A 21,972-nucleotide genomic window follows, 5' to 3' on the forward strand; every position below is an offset into this window, starting at 1 on the left:
TTTGCACTATTTCCACAAACACTGTGGTGTGTGAACTTATCCTTAGTGTTGTAAATTAAACGTAATAGCTTGAATATCCTAGAGTATCCACTAGGTGGCGCACAATGCATGTGCTATATGCTGAGAGTAATTCTCGTCTGCAGGACTGTAATATGTTTGTGTGCTATGGAAATAGGATGAAATACCAATGGAAGTGATTGCTTTCTTCTTCTACATCAGGGGTCCTCAAACTTTTTAAATAGGGGGCCGGAGGCAGAGCAAATGCACAGATATCGGGAGCGGTGCCCTCCAATAGGTAAAGTGAAGTGCGCTCCATGGCCTGGCCCGAGCTCCCCAGGAGCTTCATTATAACTGCACGCCTGCCAGTGTTGTCGGCTGGGCCAGACAGAAGTGCTTGGTGGGCCGCATGTGGCCCTCGGGCCGCAGTTTGAGGACCCCTGTTCTACATGAAGAGCTGTGCCTTGTTTATTTGTTCTTGTTTTAGGGTTCAGTTTTGATACTGATGACCTCAGATTCTTGGGGGTCTGACATCAAGACCCCGAACTCATCAACTGATCCAACTGGTAGCTTCTAGTACAGGAACCTATACAGGGGATGGATCCAGGAGTCTGCTTCCCCTGTCTTGTGGTCGGGTTGGAGTACTGCCACTCCGCACCCATTCAGTTTCATAGGAACAGCACTGCAGTACTCCAGCATGGTCACAATACAGGGGACGGAGTCTTCTACATCCATCTCCATTGCATTGGTGTCTCCGTCATTGTCAACCACTGATTTGCAGCCACATTTTTCATAGACAATTGTTTATAATATGCAACGCATCCGTTGATATTGTCCATCACTTGAATGGGACTGAGCTCTTCCAAGCTGCAGTACCAGACATAGCCACTACCAAAAGTATGGGGCTGTGCCTGGTAAACAATAAAGAAGACTCAGCAGTGCCCCCTTCAGTCATCACATCATTAGGCTTGCTGGCAGCCTGACCCTCACAGATGTGGTATTGATTGCCTATTGATTGCCTATAGTAAAGGGAGGCCGTAAATTTTGTTGTCCTCTAAAAATCTCTATAAATGTAAATTGTCTTTTTTTATTGATCAGCCAAATGAAAGTCTATATCATTACAACCAGTATTTAATAGCCCCATCGCATCTAAAGTAGGAAAAAGTAAGAAACTTCTATAACAAATGGTATATGTTTCCAGCTCTTATGGATATCTTTGTGTCTCCATGTTTACAGACTACAAACAAACTCTGTGTAGTCTGATCTTGTAGTCATGTTATCTTCCATTTGTCCTTCGACTACTATATTGGTATGTAAGTATGCTTAGTATAGGAGTATACAAGCGGGCTTAGCACCTCACCTGAGCAATAAGGTCCTTGTGCAGTAGATTTGCTGTAGATGGACATGTTTCCTGACCAGTGACCTATGTATTGACCTCCAGCTTGTTCCTGACTATGTCCTGTTTGCTGTTTCTGTCCTGCCTGATACTTGTGTCTTGACTTGAACCTGACCTCTAAACCTTTTCCACCTGTCCTGACCACTTGCTTGTACCAGATGCGTAGCAGCCTGCCCTGACCTCGTGCCTGGACCTGACCATTCTCTTGCCAGCAGTGTTGTCTCTTGATTCTCTGCTTCTATTTGCAGGACCTGACCTGGCCGTCTCCCATCAGCAGCGTCTAGATACCTGTACAGGGGTTAGACATGGAATACACCCTTAGAGGTGGCCCAAAGTTAAACCGGTTTCGTAGCACAGTGGGACCACCGCCTGCTGACTCGGTCTTATGCATATATATGGTCACAGAACCCAGTGACAGCAATCCTAGAATTTACAGTAGGGGGCACTATGCATCAGATTACCTTGTTCTTGGTATTTTGAACCATTGCTTTTGGCATCTAACTAATAATATTCCTGCATTTCTTATGTCTCTACAGCTCTGTGTACGATGATCAGCCAAATGCTCACCAAAGGTTTATGGAGAAACTTGATACCCGGATTCGAAATCATGACCGGGAAATTGAAAAAATGTGCAATTTCCACCATCAAGGCTTTGTAGATGCAATAAATGAGCTCTTAAAAGTCAGGGCTGATGCTGAAAAGCTGAAGGTAAGGAGTAGAACTGAGGAAGACATCGCCAGGGCTTTCTGTATCTTACTATAGTTATGGTTATAATGTCACTGGGACATCTCCTTCAAGGAAGTCCCCAATACTTGGAGATATTTGAGAACCAGAGGTGACCAAGGTGCACAAGCAAGTGGGTGGTTTAATGGTTAAAATTCCTCCTGGCTGGACCTGCCCTCCCAATGAAGATTTAGGAGCCCTGCTAACCAATGACCACATCCATCAGTAGTGATACAAGTACTCAGTGGCTGCGACAGGGCCTAAGAGTGAGCTGTGACATTGATTTACAGCACTTCCCGCCTCCAGACGTCCCCACTGTGCTCTGGTATCACTCTGACATAGGTGCATGTGGGGAGTCCAAGGAGCAGTAAGTACTGATATTATACTTACCTCCATAGTGTGTGGGACCCGGGGGGGAATACTTTGCAGGACCTGGGGGACACTATACAATGTATGAACACTATAACTACAATTTCAAAATATCTTTGATTCAAACTATATATTCTGCTGTTCCTCTGTTATGCTTCCTGGAAACGTGTGACTGACTCGGCAAATGGGAGTGACCTTTCTCCTCATAAAAGGGGACTGTCGCTACACAGTCTAATACTGTCAGCACAAGGGAAATTATAACAACCAGTCATCAATGTATTCATATATTTCCAGGAGGAGTAAGAGAGGAATGATACTTTATAGAATTATAAGGAAGTATGCTACAGAATTTGTATTGCATGGAGAACATACAGTAAGTATATACTAAAACAGACATGACCTCAAGTAGTGGCTACAGGCTGATAGTATTTTGTCATGAATATACATCTTTGCAGGAGATTGGAAATAGAAAACTGGAGCTAGGAATATACATAGAAAGAAATTAAACTACACAGGATTTTGATGGAAATCTTAGAAATGTTTCTAATCTTACTATTATTTGTTATATATCTTACCTTGCTGATGAAAAGAATGCATGTCCATAAAATAAATGACTTTTATTATTTTTTGTGTCCTTATAAAATGCAGTTTTGAAGTGTTAATCCCATATATTTTTTTTTTTGCTATTGTTTTTTGTAATATGCTTAGTTAACCTATCTAACTTGGTTTTAATGGAAAGCAGGCTATAAAATTCTCTTTAGAAACCTTCTATTCTGCAGTATTAGCTATAACCTATTGTGAGATATCATTAGTTAAAATCACAGTTGAGAATATGGGCTTTATATGCAACCGGTCGTTCCTGTCTGTGTTTTTACCTAGTGATATGTCTGTTTTATTATAACTAGGGTTGAGCCGATCTTGACTTTTCAGGATCAATTTTAAAATCCGATTTCCGATCATTTTTCATTCGAACCGGATCTCGATCCCAATTCCGATCCCAATGCAAGTCAGTGGGATTTTTTTATTAATCGGAGATCGGATTTTAAAAGCAATCCTATTCACTATACAGCATGGAATCTAACAATTGTTAGAATCCACGCTGTGTAGTGAATCACTAAGTAGCCAGAGGATTTTTTTTTTAATCCTCTGGCTACTTAGTCCCCCCTGGTGTCCACTTACCTCCAGAGATGGCTGCTCCGGTGCCCGGTCCTTCCTTCTTCTTTGCTTCGCTGCCGCTCCACGCTGCTCCCTGCCCCCTCCCTGCCAGGTTAGGAGAGTGTGGGCGGGTTAGGAGAGTGTGGGGCCACACTCTCCTAAGCCAAAAGCCACGCCTACCTAGTGCTTTAAACACTAACCTGGGAGGCGGGGCAGCGAGGCAAGAAGAAGGAGGGCACCGGAGCAGCCATCTCTAGAGGTAAGTAGCTGCTAGAGATGTTAGTTTAGCCTCCCATTCCAATGAATAGAGGCAGCCGGCGCGCAGGGGGTTAAGGCTGTGTGCCGGCTGCTTCCATTCATTCCTATGGAACTGCAGCGGAGCCTTCACACTGAGTATACACTATATACTCAGTGTGAAGGCATTGTGGGAAATACTACCGATCTCGATCCCACCTAAAAAGATTGTGTTCGGAATTCCGATCGCGATCGTGAAATTTTCTTGATCACTGATCGGAATCCGATTTTTTCCGAACACGATCGCTCAACCCTAATTATAACTAGAGCTGTAATCTTGGCATCCTATGCGAGTTTCTGCTTTCATGTGATACCAAAACCATTTTTCTACGTTGTATAAATCCAGAGATACAACCATTTGAAGTGACCATTCCCCTTTAGCTAATGCTACAGCTCTACATACTGCATTGAGCGCAGGTGTATGGGACAGACTAGACTAGGGCATTGCTAGTGTGTACTTTACAGCCTGTTTTCTATTAAAAGGAAGTTAGATAGATAGGTTAATTTAGTATATTACAAAAATGTCCAAACACCTGCCAGCATAATAGCAAAAAAAATGGGCGTTAATTATAAAAATTTTTAGAAACTTGTTATTAAAAAACAAAAGCAAATAAAATAATGAATCATGAGAGGGACAAATTCCAGCAAAAATTGTAATATATTAATATTTCGTGTTTTTTTCCTTTGTTACAAAAATATAATTTATCTGCTTATTAGAGATGAGCAAACACTCTTTGGATCAGCCGATCTGAACAGCACGCACCCATAGAAATGAATGGAAGCACCTGTGACGCTGACTTTGCCGGCGGCCGGCCGACGTCACAGGTGCTTCCATTCATTTCTATGGGAGCGTGCTGTTCGGATCGGCTGATCCGAACAGTGTTCGCTCATCTCTACTGCTTATTGGTTATGTCTCTTTTTTATCTATTGTTTGAGAAAAAATTTGCACTAACAAGTGACTACTAAATTATGCCCTGTCCTCCAATGGTCCCCGGTGTGGCAACCACATATAAGGACTTCTCAGAGTGTAATACAGGAGACCTGAGTTAGGTTTTCATTGCAGGATACACAATCTGCACAACCTGTTTAGTTCTAGACACCTGGATTAAAAAAAATGTATCTACATAATTTGATATAACTATAAAGTGATCACATCAAGTACTTGGTATCCAGCTGGAAAGGACACCTTGCAGATACTCTCAACCAATCAGCATCACTAAAGACACTTCCAGGGATGCTGATTGGCTTAGAGCTGCCCATTCTCTTTTCACTGTGTCCTTTCCAGCTGTATACTAGGCAAAGTATACAGCCTTATAACCATTGCTACGGGAAACTGTACAATAGGAATACTTAGTACCCACATCCGTAATGTTTTGATGCACTACCCCTGTCTAAAGAAAAAGTCACTTTAAAAACGTTGTGACGCAGATGGCGATATTCGTCGTGCAGGAACTAAAACCTTTGAGTAAATTTTCTCAGCCTCCGTGCCTCCAGATAAGCAGCCCTGATAGAGGCCAAAGAGAACAGTCTTCCTTCTCAGGCATTTTGTCCATTAATATTATGATCTTCATTAGCTCACTATCTTATTCACATTGCCAAAACCGTACGCTGTTTCTAGTACGTAAGTACACTTGACCCCTGCGTCAGAAAATGTCTCGACAGCACTTTGGCACCTGCACATCAATCGCGAAGTCTTCCGCTTTCTCTCAGAAAGTGGTTTTGTGTTGCAGGTGCACAGACGTCGCTTAGCGGGTCTTATGCCAAACACAAAAACATTCTTTCCCTTTTAATTCCTCTCTAGCAACCCTTGCCAAATTACCCTCGTACCCCTTGGGATGGAGCTAGAATTTTCAATTACGTGTGGGATATCACTTGTAATTGTGCTTAGTGTTTAGCTTTGGGAAGATTACGCTTCGTCTTCCAGAGAAGTGTCAGGATTTTAGGCAGAGGTCACCCCCGTACCAACCCTTTTAGCTCCCTTTACACTTCTGCAAACAAAAATCTGCACACCAGACAGGTCGAGCGTATTTCAGCAGAGCTCGTGATTGGAAGAGCCATTATATAAATGATATTCAGATAACAGGGGACAAAACGCGGCATCCATGAGGTCATTGAACATCTTTGTTCCGAAATTAATGAGATTTTCAGTCGACCCGAATGCGCTTCCTTATTATGATGACCTAATGAGTCCGCTCAATATGTGGGAAAATATGAGGTCGCGCTCTTCCTGCACCTGCGGCATGGAAATCTTGCTGGGGTTTGTAGATTTCCACTTTTGATGTGAATCAACCACCCAGTGTTTGCATTCAGCAAAGTATGAATGTTTAATTACAAGAAAAATGCCATCGCCATCTCATGTGGACAATGAATGGAGCATAGACCTCATTGAGGTTATCAAAAAGGGACCAGTGGCCAATTGGGTCAATGATTTGAATTGTTTGACAGACCCACAGGAACAAATAGAGTTCAAAAATCCCAAGTAAATTTGAGAAGTTTGCCACAGAATCTGTTAGTACGAACTGTCATAAGTAATTAAAGTTAACAAAAGCCCTTTGTCATCGAAAGTTCAAGTTCAAGCTGTAGAGTTAATTTGAATTTGCCCGGTTTTGTTCGGAGCCTCTCATGAATCATGATCTGATTACAAGGGTGAGCAGATACATTAGGGCACTGTTCACTTATTCCTTATAACAAAGACAAAATCATTTCTTTAAGGTCCAAGTTACTGATACCAACCGAAGATTTCAGGAAGCAGGGAAAGAGGTAAGAGAAGTTCTTCAATTTCGTAAAAAAAAAAAAAATTCAATTGGGTCCAAATTTAAAATTTTACCAAATTGGATCACATTCTTTTAATACGTCTTAGGTCATCGCTAAGACGGAAGAGACCATTCGGTGCAGGATACAGCAAAGGAATATTGCCACCGTCGTTGACAAATTGCAATTGTGCCTTCCGGGTGAGTTGGATTGAAAATCTTCAAATGATTAAAAAAAAAAATTATGGTTTCGAATAAAAAAGTTCAATTATTTTTTGTTTTAATAAGTTTGCTCTTAGTTGAGGTAGTGTAGGGGGTATATCGGCGTAGAAAATTTTTGAACCTGCTTCAATCACAAAACTAATACTTTGTTGTGAGTCCCAATCCCATGGCTCTTCAAGGTCAGTCCTCTTTGGCGCGGTTGGCTGCTTAAAGATGACCATTGACGTAAAATAATTGTTGGCTGGAGAAGCTTTTGACCAACAATTAGTCAATTATGACAATTCCTCCATTAACTTGCTTGTTTGCCTTGGCCGAACGTGCGTGTTAACACTGTAGGGTGCGGGCAGATAAGAAGATGCCAGATGCCCTTTTATCTTGGGTGAATCCAAAGAAGTAGATCAGGAAAATACATCCCGTCTGGTCAGTGGTTCAATATATTCTCCTATAAAAACAAGGGTCTACCATGTACTTTTAATATTAGATTGTTCGTTTTTACAAAATGAATTGGGTCTGCCAAAAAAAAAAAACCATGTAAAGCAGTTTAATCTGTTTATTACGAAATAAAGATAATCATCTGAGCTTGGTGAATAGTGGCATCAGGCCTCTCGGGGTTTGTGTGGCCACAGGCTTCCTACCACCGTTGGTGAAAACTGGAGATGACTCTTGACCACTGGCCCTAGCTAGCTGTGGTTTTCTAACAGTAGATGCTGAGGATCTGTCACTAGGTCCATTAAAAGTAATGGATTTGGGTGATGGTGAAGTGTTATGTGAAACTTTTATGGTAAATTATATATGTGATGTCAAAAAGTAAAAATTCTGATGGTCTAAAGAGTGTTTTTACGTAGTCAAAAGTTCCCCAGCTTATTTTTTTTTTATAGAAGGTGTTGCTTTAGGCCAGTGCTAGGTACATGGTTGCAGTGGTTCAGTATTAAAAGGGAGTCAGTCCCACAACCCAATTGGCCAATAAGCTCTCTGAAAAATTGAAGGCATTGCCGTTGCTCCGAAGGACTAAGCAATACCATTCTCATTTCTCCAAAGAGCTAATTTGCATATTGACAAAAAAAGACAATGGAGACACAGATTTTTAAGGGGAAAACACCATTTGACCCAGGTGACCCTAACCTATCTATCTGTTGGGCTGGTGGATATGCTGGATTCTGGTGACTCTAACCTATCTTTCTGCAGGGCTGGGTGGATAGGCTGGGTTCTAGCAACCCTAACCTATCTATCTGCAGGGCTGGGTGGATAGGCTGGGTTCTAGGGACCCTAACCTATCTATCTGCAGGGCTGGGTGGATAGGCTGGGTTCTAGGGACCCTAACCTATCTATCTGCAGGGCTGGTGGGTATCCTGGATTCTGGTGACACTAACCTATCTATCTGTTGGGCTGGGTGGATAGGCTGGGTTCTAGGGACCCTAACCTATCTATCTGCAGGGCTGGGTGGATAGGCTGGGTTCTAGGGACCCTAACCTATCTATCTGCAGGGCTGGGTGGATAGGCTGGATTCTGGTGACACTAACCTATCTATCTGTTGGGCTGGTGGATCTGCTGTGTTCTAGTTACACACCCCCTACAAATGATGGCTTACTGGATGGAACCCTGTTCTTTCGAGACAGTCTTTAATGGGGGTTTGTCTAGTCTTGACTCTTGTATTATGAGTATTTCTTTCTTGAAAATTCTTAAAGTTGTAGTGTGTTGTGATTTCTAACTATTATTTTTGTCTCTTCCTATATTTAGCCTTAGAAATGTACAGCAAATTAAGGGAACAAATGAGCGGAAAAAGGTAAATTCCATAACAATATTTGCGAGGAATAAGAATTCTTAGATTTTCATTCTTTAACATTGATCTCTCTGCCCGAACTGCCAATAGGACCTCAGACTTAAAGGGGTTCTCAGACTGCAAATAACTTTCCATTTACAGCTGATTTGTTTTGAAAATTCATATTTGAGTTGAACATTCCCTTGTGTTTGTTAATAGGAGGGACATAGGGGCGGCAATTTGTAAGACTCAATATGATGGGTCAGTCAACCGTCTCGACGTGTTCTAAAAGGTTGGGATATGGAAGCGGCATCTAATGGAAATTCATGATCAACCATTTTGCTTGATAACTATATGAAGAAAGTCACTCCTTGGTTAAATTTGCGTACAGAAATTTGATGGCAATTTTTAGGCAGATTCTACCTCAAAATTAGCCCTGAGAAAAAGAAGCGACTTGCTTGATCTTGCCGTGGTCTTTCAGCTATTGAAAATGTGGTGCGAGCCTACATGCATATTAATCCCATTGTAATCTAAGGCTCATCCGTGGGCAAATCCAAGTTGGAAGCTCTGCTTTGACTTTATGCTGCAGGTTCTGTAGGACCGGTATTTCAAGAGGAATTTAAGGGGGAAGACCACCTCAAGTTTTTCTCCAAATTCCTCTGTGTGAACCTGCTGTTACTAAAATATCATTATTTCAGACACATAGATATAAAATAAAAGAATCAGTACTGAGTTCCCCATTCTCTTGGAGATCCAGGGCAGACTTTCTAATAGTCCTCCTTGTCTCTGTTTACTTATGGACAGCATGTGATTGCTACAGCCGTGTGTGTCCTTATCGTTCACGGCCCAGTGATGGGAGCCAGCATGGGACATTTATGATTTGTTTTGATACTATTTTACATATGACCAGTATTATAGATATTATATTTTAAGTAGGGCGCTGCTTACAAATTTTGCATTTGGGCCCTCAAGCTTGAATGGGGTTTCCCTGGTATGTAGCCATATGCAAATTTATAGACAAAAGTTAAATTGAAATTTTGCTAAGCATTAAAAGATTTTTGCTAACCATCTTAGAGTCTTGATCGGTTGCCAGTGGATTTGACCATGAATGCAGGAACTCCGTATGGTCTGGCATTTGTCCGAAACCCAGCCATAATGTCCTTGTTGGGGGTGGGTTATCTTCTCGTACATGATGTTTTCCTGCCTGATAACCTGTCCACAATAAGGAAATCACGACTGAGTTTCTGACAAGTACAGACCATAGAAATTTCCTGCATTCAAGGTTGTATCCATCTCACCTTCTCAGAATTCATTTTGGATTCTGGAGGGGGCTCGGGTCCAGATTCATGTTTGATATGAGCCACATCTTAAAGTGTCTTAAAACATAGTGTAGAACACACCTAGGGCTCCTAGGAACCTGTCTATAACACATAGTGTATGACACTGTCAGGGCTCCTAGGAACCTATCTATAAAACATAGTGTATAATACTGTCAGGGCTCCTAGGAACCTATCTATAAAACATAGTGTATAACACTGTCAGGGCTCCTAGGAACCTATCTATAAAACATAGTGTAGACACTGTCAGGGCTCCTAGGAACCTATCTATAAAACATAGTGTATGACACTGTCAGGGCTCCTAGGAACCTATCTATAAAACATAGTGTAGACACTGTCAGGGCTCCTAGGAACCTATCTATAAAACATAGTGTATAACACTGTCAGGGCTCCTAGGAACCTATCTATAAAACATAGTGTATAACACTGTCAGGGCTCCTAGGAACCTATCTATAAAACATAGTGTATAATACTGTCAGGGCTCCTAGGAACCTATCTATGACACATAGTATAAGACACTCCTAGGGCTCCTAGGAACCCATCTATAAAACATAGTGTATAACACTGTCAGGGCTCCTAGGAACCTATCTATAAAACATAGTGTATAATACTGTCAGGGCTCCTAGGAACCTATCTATGACACATAGTATAAGACACTCCTAGGGCTCCTAGGAACCCATCTATAAAACATAGTGTATAACACTGTCAGGGCTCCTAGGAACCTATCTATAAAACATAGTGTATGACACTCCTAGGAACCTATCTATAATACATAGTGTAGGACACTGTCAGGGCTCCTAGGAACCTATCTATAAAACATAGTGTATGACACTCCTAGGAACCTATCTATACAACATAGTGTATGACACTGTCAGGGCCCCTAGGAACCCATCTATAAAACATAGTGTAAAAAACAAAAGTCAGCACCGAGCTGCCAATAGTGAAGTACCGTATGGCACTATTCGAGAAATAAAGGTAAGAGAACTTCTCACCTTCTATGGTTGTGAATACAACCATTCAATGCGCCTTTGAACCACTTGATACACGGGGGGGTTCCACCCCAGATGCTGAGCCCGCAGGATCCGTACCACCTTTGGTGTCAATAAATGATTGAAGGACCCGAGATATAAAAGGGATCACCGCGCTCAATTTAAACAATGGGTATTCTTTATTTTGGTAGACGTCACACAGCTTCCAGCTGACGTACAACAGTTCATACACTTGAAGAAGGGCTTAAGCCCGAAACGCGTTGTGTGACGTCTACCAAAATAAAGAATACCCATTGTTTAAATTGAGCGCGGTGATCCCTTTTATATCTCGGGTCCTTCAATCATAAAACATAGTGTAGAACACTGTCAGGACTCCTAGGAACCTATCTATAATACATAGTGTAGGACACTGTGAGGGCTCCTAGGAACCCATCTATAATACATAGTGTATGACACTGTCAGGGCTCCTAGGAACCTATCTATAATACATAGTGTATGACACTGTCAGGGCTCCTAGGAACCTATCTATAATACATAGTGTAGGACACTGTCAGGGCTCCTAGGAACCTATCTATAAATCATAGTGTATAACATTGTCAGGGCTCCTAGGAACCTATCTATAATACATAGTGTATGACACTGTCAGGACTCCTAGGATCCTATCTATGAAACATAGTGTATAACACTGTCAGGGCTCCTAGGAACCCAACTATAAAACATAGCGTAGAACACTGTCAGGGCTCCTAGGATCCTATCTATCCTATTTCTAGCTATGTCTAAGTTATGTCAAAGTGAAAAATGACTTTATTATACTCTGGGATCTCTTCATACCGCAGGGTATAATAAGTGGAGACCCAGGGGAGGTGTAAAAAAACCAAAAAGCATTCATACTCCCCTTCCCTCCCCTCTTTTGGACCTCCTTGCAGGATCCTGCTCTCTCTCCACCTCTTTGATGATGTCATGCATTCAGCGTGCCCATGTGATCACTGATGGCCCAATCACAGGCCAGAGTGATGATTCTATAGGTACATGATGTCACCAGGAGAGCGGAGTGAGGAGGCCCAAAAGAGGTGAGGAAAGGGTATTGTAAAGGTTTGTTTTTGTTTGTTTGTTCGATTTTGTAAAAACTGAACACTTTGGAATATTTGGGTCGAGACCAGCTCAGTACAAGTCGGTTCACTCATCTCTAATCAAGACAGAAGACTGATACCACAAAGATGGATAGAGAACATTTTTAAAACTCTGCAAATTTTTTTTATTATTTCTTAACTTTTAATTGTCTACAAATTTAACTATGGTTATGTTGATGGGAAAATCCCATTAAAGTTCCGCCTCTGTATACATTATTGACCTGTCTACTGTAGAAGGTGGTCACCTTGGCTTGCCCCAAATCAGAATTCGTTCTCCACCTTTGAGTAGCCTACCCCTTGATAAAAACTGGCCCTAAGCTATTTGCATCTCCTCTCTCCTCCCATATATCTGACTCTGACAGGGAACAGATGTTGCCTATAAATAGCGCAATTTGTCAGAAGTGTAATGAAGGGTTCCGAAAAACAATTTTTAGTTAAACAGCATGAAATGTAATGAAAATATAATCATAGGAGAGAGAATATTATCCCTTAATATTTTAGACCATCTAAAACAATTTAAGGAGCGACAATAAATTAGATCCTTGGGGAGCGCAGTTGGAGGAGAGGAATAATGATCTCTGCCTAGTTCATTAATATCTACTTAATCTATCATAACACATTAGAAATGAATTTACAGTTTACACAGCGAGACTATTGACCTTCACTGTGTCCTTTAAGACACAGACACCAACAATGTTTCTCCCACGTCCCCAGTTATATCAGTCCATGTACCTTCCGTCTCCTGTGAGTGTCAATTCTTTACATAAGAAAATCACTCCAAGCTAACGTTCAACAAGAGCTCAGTATTTGGCATTATTTCTTTACTTATTGGTTTATGTATGGTGAAATTGGTTCAAAGGCATGTGCTAAAGTTAATGTTATCTCCTATCCTGTGGATCTTCGTATGTGGAACATAGAACCCCATTCCCATGATTGGTGGTGGTCCCAATGGTTGGACCTCCACCAATCAGCAAGTTGTCACTTATCCTGTGAATAGACAATAGCTTGTTAACTTGGTCCAACCCATTTAAATTGGTTTTCTCAACAGGATATACCATTAAGGTTTGATAGATGTGGGTCCAACCTCTAGAAAGGCAACTGCCGAGAACCTTTATACATATTAGGCCTCCTTCATACGATTGTACCTTTGATCCACAGTTGTGAATCGGCAATTGCGGATCAAAAGTACAGTCATGTGAAGGAGGCATGAAGGTACGTGTCATCAGCCATCTGGGTGCACTCATCATTGTGGAAGGCACGATGGATCAACAAGTATGCATCTATCCATACGGACCATGTTCACCCCTACATGCGAAATGTTTTTCCTCAGGGTGATGGCATCTACCAGCAGGACAATGCGATGTATCATAAAGCTCGCAGTGTACGTGCGGGGTTCGAGGAGCACCAGGATGAGTTTACCGTACTCCCTTGGCCAGCAAATTCCCCGGACTCAAACCCAATCGAGAATCTGTGGGACCACCTCGATCGGGTTGTTGGCACCATGGATGCTCAATTGCGTAACCTAGCGCAGCTGGCCCAGCACTGGAGTCGGCATGGCTCAACATCTCAGTGATCATCATCACAACATCCCCTCTCTTCCTGCACGTCTCGCAGCGGTCCGCTCTGCCAAAGGGGGTTATTCTGGATTTTGACAGGTGGTCACATTAATGTGACTGGACCGTGTATATCTTTCTATTCAGTTCAATGTATGGGTCAGTAAACTAGCATTCCGTGTGTCATCCATAACGTTTTTCTGACTCATACACTGTATGCAGTCATAGGTTGGGTTCACATCTACACTGGAGCCTCAATTTGGGGACACCGTCATAGTGTCTCTTGAAAATCATTGGACAAAAAGTCCTGCAAGCATGACTTTTCTGTTCAATACTTTCATTTAATAAGACAAGACATCCGACACAGCCCATTATAGTCAGCGGGATCCGTCAGGCTCTAATGGGGTTCACATATTTTTGCTGTCTCTTGTTATTGACCAGAACATGAAACATCCTGACACCATTGTGAACATAAGATAATTGTTGGCTGCACCTACCAATTCCAGTAGACGCGGGCCGACCATCTTATGTGCATGGGAGTGTCCTGACTCTTGCCTGATAGCAGATGTAAATAATCCATAGTGGTACTTACAAATCTAGTCGCTGGCCTTTATTGAAATGGTGATTTGGCTAAAAGCAGGCAGGGATTAGTGCGTAGACAGACATTGGATTGTTTGACACTGTGTACGGTTCTATGGGTCAGAAACTTTTGGGTCAGTCCCGAGGAAGCGCACAGAGAGAAATAGTCCATTGTCTGTTTACACATTAGTCCCTGTCTGCTTTTAGCTCCTTCACTGTTCCAATAAAGGTTTTCGACTGGATTGGTGAGTGCCCCTCACCATTATAAATATTGGTGAGGGGCACTCACCAATATAAACAGCAAGTTCCCTGTGAATCGGTCCTTGAGTCCCTTTGCGTTTAGATACTTCATAGTGTATTGAGTATTTAAGTTTTTATTCTTGCACCAAACATATGTGAGATGGAACGGATGGATTTACATACCTGATCCGCTACTTCGCCTTTTTGATGACACATGCAGTCAAAGGTACATGTTCGCAAGCGGTCATGAAGATGTATGGCCACCTTAGGATTTTCCTAATGGTTGCCTCTGCTTAGGCTTTTCTTGTAAAATACTATATAATTTTACAGTTGCGTTCTGAAAACGTTATCAAGTTAAACGAGTTTTACTCCTAAGCCATGATAACGCGTTTCTCTTTCCATTTTGTACAGGAACCATTTTATATGTGGTTTCACCCTTTTTACGTAAGAATCCCACCTATCTACTGTGGTGAACGAAAGGACCGGCACACAGATTCGTTCGTGAGTCTGGTTTGAAGGAACTGCACTCCCACCATTAAAAACTTGAACACAACGCGTTTTGGGCAAAACACAACATGTTTTGGGCGTTATAAATTGCCCTTCCTCAGGTGTAATAGTTCTATGCCGCTGCGTCAGACGTGGTGGAGAACAAATTTGTATGCCGCTCCTTTTGTTCATCCTGTCTACATCCGAGAGGTGTTTGGAACTGCAGCTTGACCCCATCCAGGGAACGGGACTGTCTGACCAATTTGGTCCCCATGTGTAGTGATGAGTTGTGACCGTCTTCACAACCCCACTAGGTGAGAGCCTCTTTCAGCATTGTTTCTATCTTGCACAATTACACCATGGGCCGCTCGGTGTCCTCTTTTTGTTCTTGAGTACCTGTCTACTGTGGATTTGCCCTAAATATTTATGGAAAGAAGCCACCACTTTTAAGAAAAATTCCAACATGGAGTCAAAAACTCCTCTTGCTGCTCTTCAGCTTCTACTTGACCACATTATTAAAAATCAGAGTCTCTTAAAATGACCCATTAAGTCTTCTGAAAGAATATTGGATAGCGCAATGGATACACCAGATTCTAAAAAAGTCCTCTAAGTCATTCACCGCTTTTTCGTATGAAAAAATTTCAAACTAGATTCAGTATTGTGATATTGTATTGTGTACTTCTAGTGAAAAAATCTAAAACTACTTTTCTAAAAAAGTCCCCCTTTAAGAAATTCATGCTTTTTTGTAAAAAAAAAAAAAAATCTCAAATTAGATCGAATGTAAGATTGTGTTGTGTATTTCTAGTGGAAAAATTCTAAAACTATTTCTGAAAAATAAAATTCTAACTTTTAGTTTACGTCGGGGAGGAATTTACGCATTGAAAAAAAAGCACAAACAACCTACGACGGCGACTAATTGTATCAAATGTCAGACGCAAGCTACACAACATAAATCTTGACCTGCAAATGACCTACAAATTAAAAAAGACTCAAAGCTCCCATCCGAGCAGATGTTGAAAGGGCAAGGCCTTGAGCTGGAGATATATATAATTAGCAAGGGGCTCAAGAATGGGTTTAAGTTGGATTATGCTAATTCTGATTTCAGTAACAGCATTGAAAAACCTCCCAGATGAACCAACAGTGTTGCGATAAGCTGATTTGTATAATTTGAATAAAACCGTTTATATGATTTTAATGCCGTTATGGAATTATCTCCCGAGAGGTCACGCCATGTAGAGCCGCTCTTTTGAAAATTGGATGAAAGAGTCTCGAAACTCATCTGTGGCATTCTAATTTACAGCTTACACCGACCTACGGATTCACACGTTCACTGACCACGTTATTTATTTTAACGTCTTGCCAGTTTGATCCTGTTAACCGCAACCACAGCTCCGTGCCCAGAAAAGTAGCATTTGCTTTGAAATATTTGTATTTTGTTTTTGGGCTTTTTTTTTTTTTCTTTTTAAGCCGTTTTCTTTTTTACTTACAATACTGTGCAAAAAGTTTGGGCAAGTGTGAGTAAAATTCACATCGTTTGAAAAGTCCAGGAAAATCTTTTTAAGGCTGAGCCCCACGTTGCGGATATGCAGATTTTTTTTTTTTTGCTACATTTTGTGGAGCCAAAGCCAACAAGGTCTCACCTACGTTTGGGTTTCCGTTTGTGGGATCTGCTTGGGAACCCCACGAACGGAACCCTAAAGGTGAACCCATAGACTATAATGGAGTCAGCCGGGTTTCCGACCAAAAAATGAGGAGAGAAAAGTCCTGCTTGCGGAATGGAGAACGGATCCACAAGCGGACATCAGGTGTAGGTGTGTACCCAGTCTTATACTTCTACCTTCTGTTCAATCCACTCCTGGCTTTGGCTCAAAAACACACAACAAAATCTGCACCAAAAAAAGCTGTGTTTCGGCAACATGGACCTCAGCCTAAGGGACAAATTATTCAATACCTCTACTCCTAGAGAGCACAGACCAACCCTGTCACCTCACCTGGCTGCTGGGACCCCTTATAGTTGAGCAAAGATTCCTACTGAGCAAAGACATGAATTGGAAAAGTATGGAGGACTTTTTTCTCTGATGAGTTCATTTTTAAAACAATGGACATCCAACGGTCCCCATTATACTCATTGGGGTCCACTAGGCTCCATGTGTAATTGTTAAAGTGGCCCACCTGTCTGTTGCCCTGGTCCTCCAACAGACCAGAACAGTAGATAGGTCATCGGTAGTGTGAACCTAGCATGAGGATGACTTCAGAAATAGACATTTCTCTTTTGTTCATATACTTCGTTTTGTTAGTTGACAAGTAACATGGGGGTGAGTATATGGCTTAAATTGAAGCCACCATAGACTTCCCACCCTCGCATGGTCCTTAGCTTTGACTTTATTGCCCCCTAACCTCTTGGTATTGATATAAATGAAGATGTCAAAGAGGAGCTTGAGCTTCTCCTGGTCTTCCCTGGTCACCAATGCTTCTCTTGGCCACTTGTCCTATACCTTCTACTGTGGCATTGTTTATTCACGTTAATGTTTTGCTTTTTCTCATCCACAGGTATTATTCTGCTCTAAAAACAATGGAACAACTTGAACACGTTTATCTCCCCAAAGTTTCCCAGTATCGCTTTTGCCAAATAATGGCGGAGAACCTTCCCAAGTTACGAGAAGAGATCAAGGAGATCTCCATGTCTGGTCTCAAGGACTTTCTTGAAAGTATTCGGAAACATTCAGACAAAATCGGAGAAACTGCGATGAAACAGGTATGCCTAATTTTCATGTCATTTCTCCTAGTTCAATGATGGTGAACCTATGACACGCATGTCAGGTAACACTCCAAGACATTTTGGGTGACACACATTGTGCTATCTCCAAACCTAGTGTGAGTACTGTCTCGGCGGCTGGTATGGGGTCCTGTGGTCCCCTGCTACGTTTCTTTTTTTATAGGCTGTTACCTGCTGGAGTAATCCCAGCAGGTAATGGGCCCTATTTACTTACCAATCCCCCTTCCTGCTCATGGCCATCTCCACTTCTCCTTCTGCCCTCCAGGGCACCCCGTGTGTCTAAGCGATGTGATATGGGATGCATGGGACCCTTCAGAGGGCAGAAGGGGAAGTGGAGGTGGCCATGAGCAGGAGTGGGGATCGGTAAGGCCGATGGGTTCTCCCAATAAATACTGTTATTCTCATAGTCTTGAGTCTCTTCAGATCCCAGAGTATAATGATCGGAAGTCCAGAGGAGGTGAGTAAGCATAAAACCCAGTGGTATTCACCTCTCTTGGGTTTTAGCATGACTCCATGCTGTCTTCAGGCCCCACAAAAGTCACGTGGTGCATGACTGCGTTGCGACGCATAACCCACATTTGAGTCATCTTTGTAGAGGGCCTAAAACATCAGGAGTCACACTGTAGCCCAGGAGAGGTAAGTACCACTTGTTTTTAAGTTTGTCACCTCCTCTGGGCCTCCAATCATTATACTGTAGATCTGAGGAGACCCCATAGTATAATAATAGTTTGTGGGTGGTGTACCCCATAATAATGGGACAATACTGGGTGGAGGGACCACTATGGGGCATCTATTTCAAGATGTGACACGGCACCTGAGTTAAGCTAGTTTTTTTTTCTAAATTTTGACACACCAAGCTCAAAAGGTTAGTCATCACTGTCCTAGTAGGTCTTGGTTACATAAAACAAGGTACATTTCCACCGCTGTCATGGTATTATGTGGTATGTGTCACAATTTAGAGTAATTATATATAATCTGTTTCATGATTAAAACAGGCACAACAACAAAAAACCTTTCACGCTGCGCTGCACAGACAGACCAATGTCGCTTACAAGAAACCTATATACATCATAAATGGTCACTCTGCAGGAGGGGAGAACGAGGTTACACCAAAAAGTCAGATGCTGGAGGATGAGGATGCAGAGGAAGAGGTATTTTTAGTTTCTTAGGCTCTTGTCATAAGTTTGTCCAGCAAGAAGAACGTTGATACGTTGCTTGAGCCTTATTCACTGAAAGGGGCAGCCACAAGGAAAAGATAATACAAATTTTGGTACATGTGGAAAATGTGCTAAAATAACAAAGAACACTGGGGTTGCACTATGTGTTATCATTTTGATGCTCTTTCGATACTTTTAGAGGTTTTCCAGGGTAAAAAATTGACGATTTCTGCTTAGGATAGGTCATTAGTTAAAGATCAGCAGAGGTCTGACACCTGGCACCCCGACCGATCAGCTGTTTGAAGAGGCTGCAGCATTCCGGTAAATGCTGCAGCCGCTTCAGTACTTACCAAGCAAAGTGCTGTACATTTATACAACAGCTGCGCTTGGTATTGCAGCTCAGTCCATTCACTTAAATGGGGCTGAACTGTGATTTAGGCCATGTGACAATGCTGCAGCCTCTTTAAACAGCTGATCGGTCGGGGTGCCAGGACATATTGTCACTTAACCTGCCACTTCAAACACCTGATCCATGGGATTCCTGGGTGCCAGACCCCCATGAGTCTTCAATTCATGATCAATCCTAATGTTAGGTCATCAGTTGAAAAGTCCTGGAAGATCCCTTTAAGGGACAAAGGGTTCATTACCATGAATATGTAAGTATGTGTTGAGATCACAATGATGTGTTAATGTATCAGCAGTATTCATCAAGCCAAATGTTGAGTTCATCTTCACGTCTGACTGTCATACTTTCTACAGGTCCTCAGCGTCCAGGATTTAGTAGACTTTACTCCTGTATATCGGTGTCTACACATATATACCGTTTTGGTAAGTAGAACTTGTTATATCTTAAAGTGAAGTTGTCAGGGGATTTCTGCTGCCCTATCTGAGAGCGGGATGTGATAGAGGGGAAGAAGCTAAGATCTGTGATATGTAGTTATATTATCCAGGGAGAGAAGCTGATCTCTGTCATATACAGAGTAACATGATTTGGAGCAGGATTTCCGAGTAAATCCTTACAGGACTCCTAGGAGAAACAGTAAGAGTCCTGCAGACCCCATCCACACACAGACATTGACAGGAAGGCTGTCAATCAGCTTGTATGGATGGAGTAAGCTGGGATGATCTTAAAGGGATCCTATCATTGGATACCTGACTAAAACGTAGGAACAGCCTTCAAAAAGGGTATCCAATAATAGGATCCCTTTAAGGAGGCAAAATCTCATTTTATTTTGGCACATTTTGATAGGTTCCTCGTATGTAATGTCTTATCACTGGAGACCAACTTGAAAGTGTGAGACAGGTAAGTGGAGTATATTGAACGGGCTGGGCACAGTGACTATTGGGCGCAGTGACTATTAGGCACCTCTATAGGGGCACTGTGGCTGGTGTTATTATATGGGCTATATGAATGGTACTGTCATATGGACTCTATGGCTAGGGTTATTATATGGGCATAGTAAATAATGTTATATGGTCACAAGCTAGCATTATTATATGGGCACTATGACTAGTACCGCTATATGTGCACTTTGGTTTGGTGTTATTATATAGGTCTATATGACTGGTGTACATTGGCGTTCTTGGTGTTACCATTATATATTATATAATTATTATAAAAGTTACTATTATTTGGACATTGAAACTATTATATGGGTACTCTATGACACATCCACATATATTTTCATCTGAAATGCTAAGCCACTTGGCTTCCATCTTGGTCACAAATTTCTTCTTTGAATTTTTTGGTAGGTATGAACTGGAAATGAAGAGCGTTCTTGTTGCCGATTTTGTTTTTCGGTGTCTTATGTCTCATGTAGGGCTTCTTAAGAGGTTCAGGTCGCTCCAGCCTATTATTGGGTTCTCACCTTTCGGCACACGACTTTAACTATTGTGAATGCCATTTATTACGGAGACACCCCCCCCCCCCTTCCTTCCCATAGTCATTTTCTCAATGTTTGTTTCTGTCGTCTTTCGAATTAACTCCTTTATTTCCGATGACAAATCCTATCCCTCATTGTACAGCAGTAAACCGCACAACTGACCTTTCGTTGTCTTTTTATTGTACTTCAACCCCATGAAAACCGCCATCTTCCCTCTTAATAGTCTCCCTGCGCTCCTCGATTGAGATTCTCGTGATTAGTCCTGTATCTTCCCTAGCGCTATAAATCTTCTCCGACCTGTTTTCCTGTAATAAAAATTTTATAGTTGTGTCATAACGATAAAGAATTCCAGGTTTAGGAGGGAAATGCAAATTTCTAATGCAAAACCTGCAAAGTTTGACTGCTGTGATATACTGTGGAAAAGGGAACATTATGCAGTGAAATTGTACAAATCAAGTCCGTGTCCATGAAGATGTACAGGGTATAAATCTCCCAGCTGTCGTGTGCTTTGTCTAAAGAAGAACGCAAATATAGTGTAAGAGAAAGAGCCTTTCACAACACGGGGAAGGATGGAGTGGGAAAAAAAAGTTGCAGTAAGTATTTAGAGTTCCTTTTTGCCCTTTAGATGGTCAAATATGATAGGAGCCATGTATATAGTTAAGGAATACCAGGGATATTACCCGGGGTGTTCCCGTTCACTCGAAAAGGAGTGGGGCTTCTTCTACCCATATACCTAGATTATGGCCCCTGGCAGCCGAAATAGATGATTGGGACAGGGTCCGGGTTTGGACAACAGCAAAGGAAGTAGAGCACGATGTATACACCATGGGATACATCTCTAGAACCTGGGAAGTGAAACACTAGACCACCAGGAGTCAACCCATATTTTGGAATACCAGGAAACAAAATATTAGCTTACCTTGTATGCCATAGACCATCAAGTATCAGCTCCATGTTTTACTGTGGGCTACCAGGGAACTGGTCTTTGTATGTATGACCACTGCACAACAGCAAAGGAAGTAGAGCAAGATTTGTGCACCATGGGACATACCACTAAAACCTGTGAAGTAAACCACTAGACCACCAGGAGTCAACCCATATTTTTTGTTTTGCACTGGACCACCAAGTAACAAAATATTAGCTTTCCCTGTCTATCCAAGACCACCAAGTATCAACT

General features: G+C 41.9%; 1 protein-coding gene across 4 annotated transcripts in view; it reads left to right on the forward strand.

Annotated features, from left to right (window-relative positions):
- EXOC6 (exocyst complex component 6) overlaps positions 1–21,972 on the forward strand; it is a 154,345-nt gene that overhangs the window by 32,115 nt on the left and 100,258 nt on the right. For all 4 annotated transcript variants that reach the window (XM_075258751.1, XM_075258753.1, XM_075258752.1 and 1 more), the window contains exons 2-8: positions 1,930–2,101; positions 6,647–6,694; positions 6,795–6,885; positions 8,644–8,689; positions 17,530–17,734; positions 18,751–18,906; positions 19,672–19,740. In XM_075258751.1, coding sequence (XP_075114852.1) covers positions 1,930–2,101; positions 6,647–6,694; positions 6,795–6,885; positions 8,644–8,689; positions 17,530–17,734; positions 18,751–18,906; positions 19,672–19,740 — 787 coding nt within the window. The remainder of the gene's footprint in view (positions 1–1,929; positions 2,102–6,646; positions 6,695–6,794; positions 6,886–8,643; positions 8,690–17,529; positions 17,735–18,750; positions 18,907–19,671; positions 19,741–21,972) is intronic.

Source organism: Leptodactylus fuscus, chromosome 10 (genome assembly GCF_031893055.1).
Source record: "Leptodactylus fuscus isolate aLepFus1 chromosome 10, aLepFus1.hap2, whole genome shotgun sequence".
Classification (NCBI taxonomy): Eukaryota; Metazoa; Chordata; class Amphibia; order Anura; family Leptodactylidae; genus Leptodactylus; species Leptodactylus fuscus.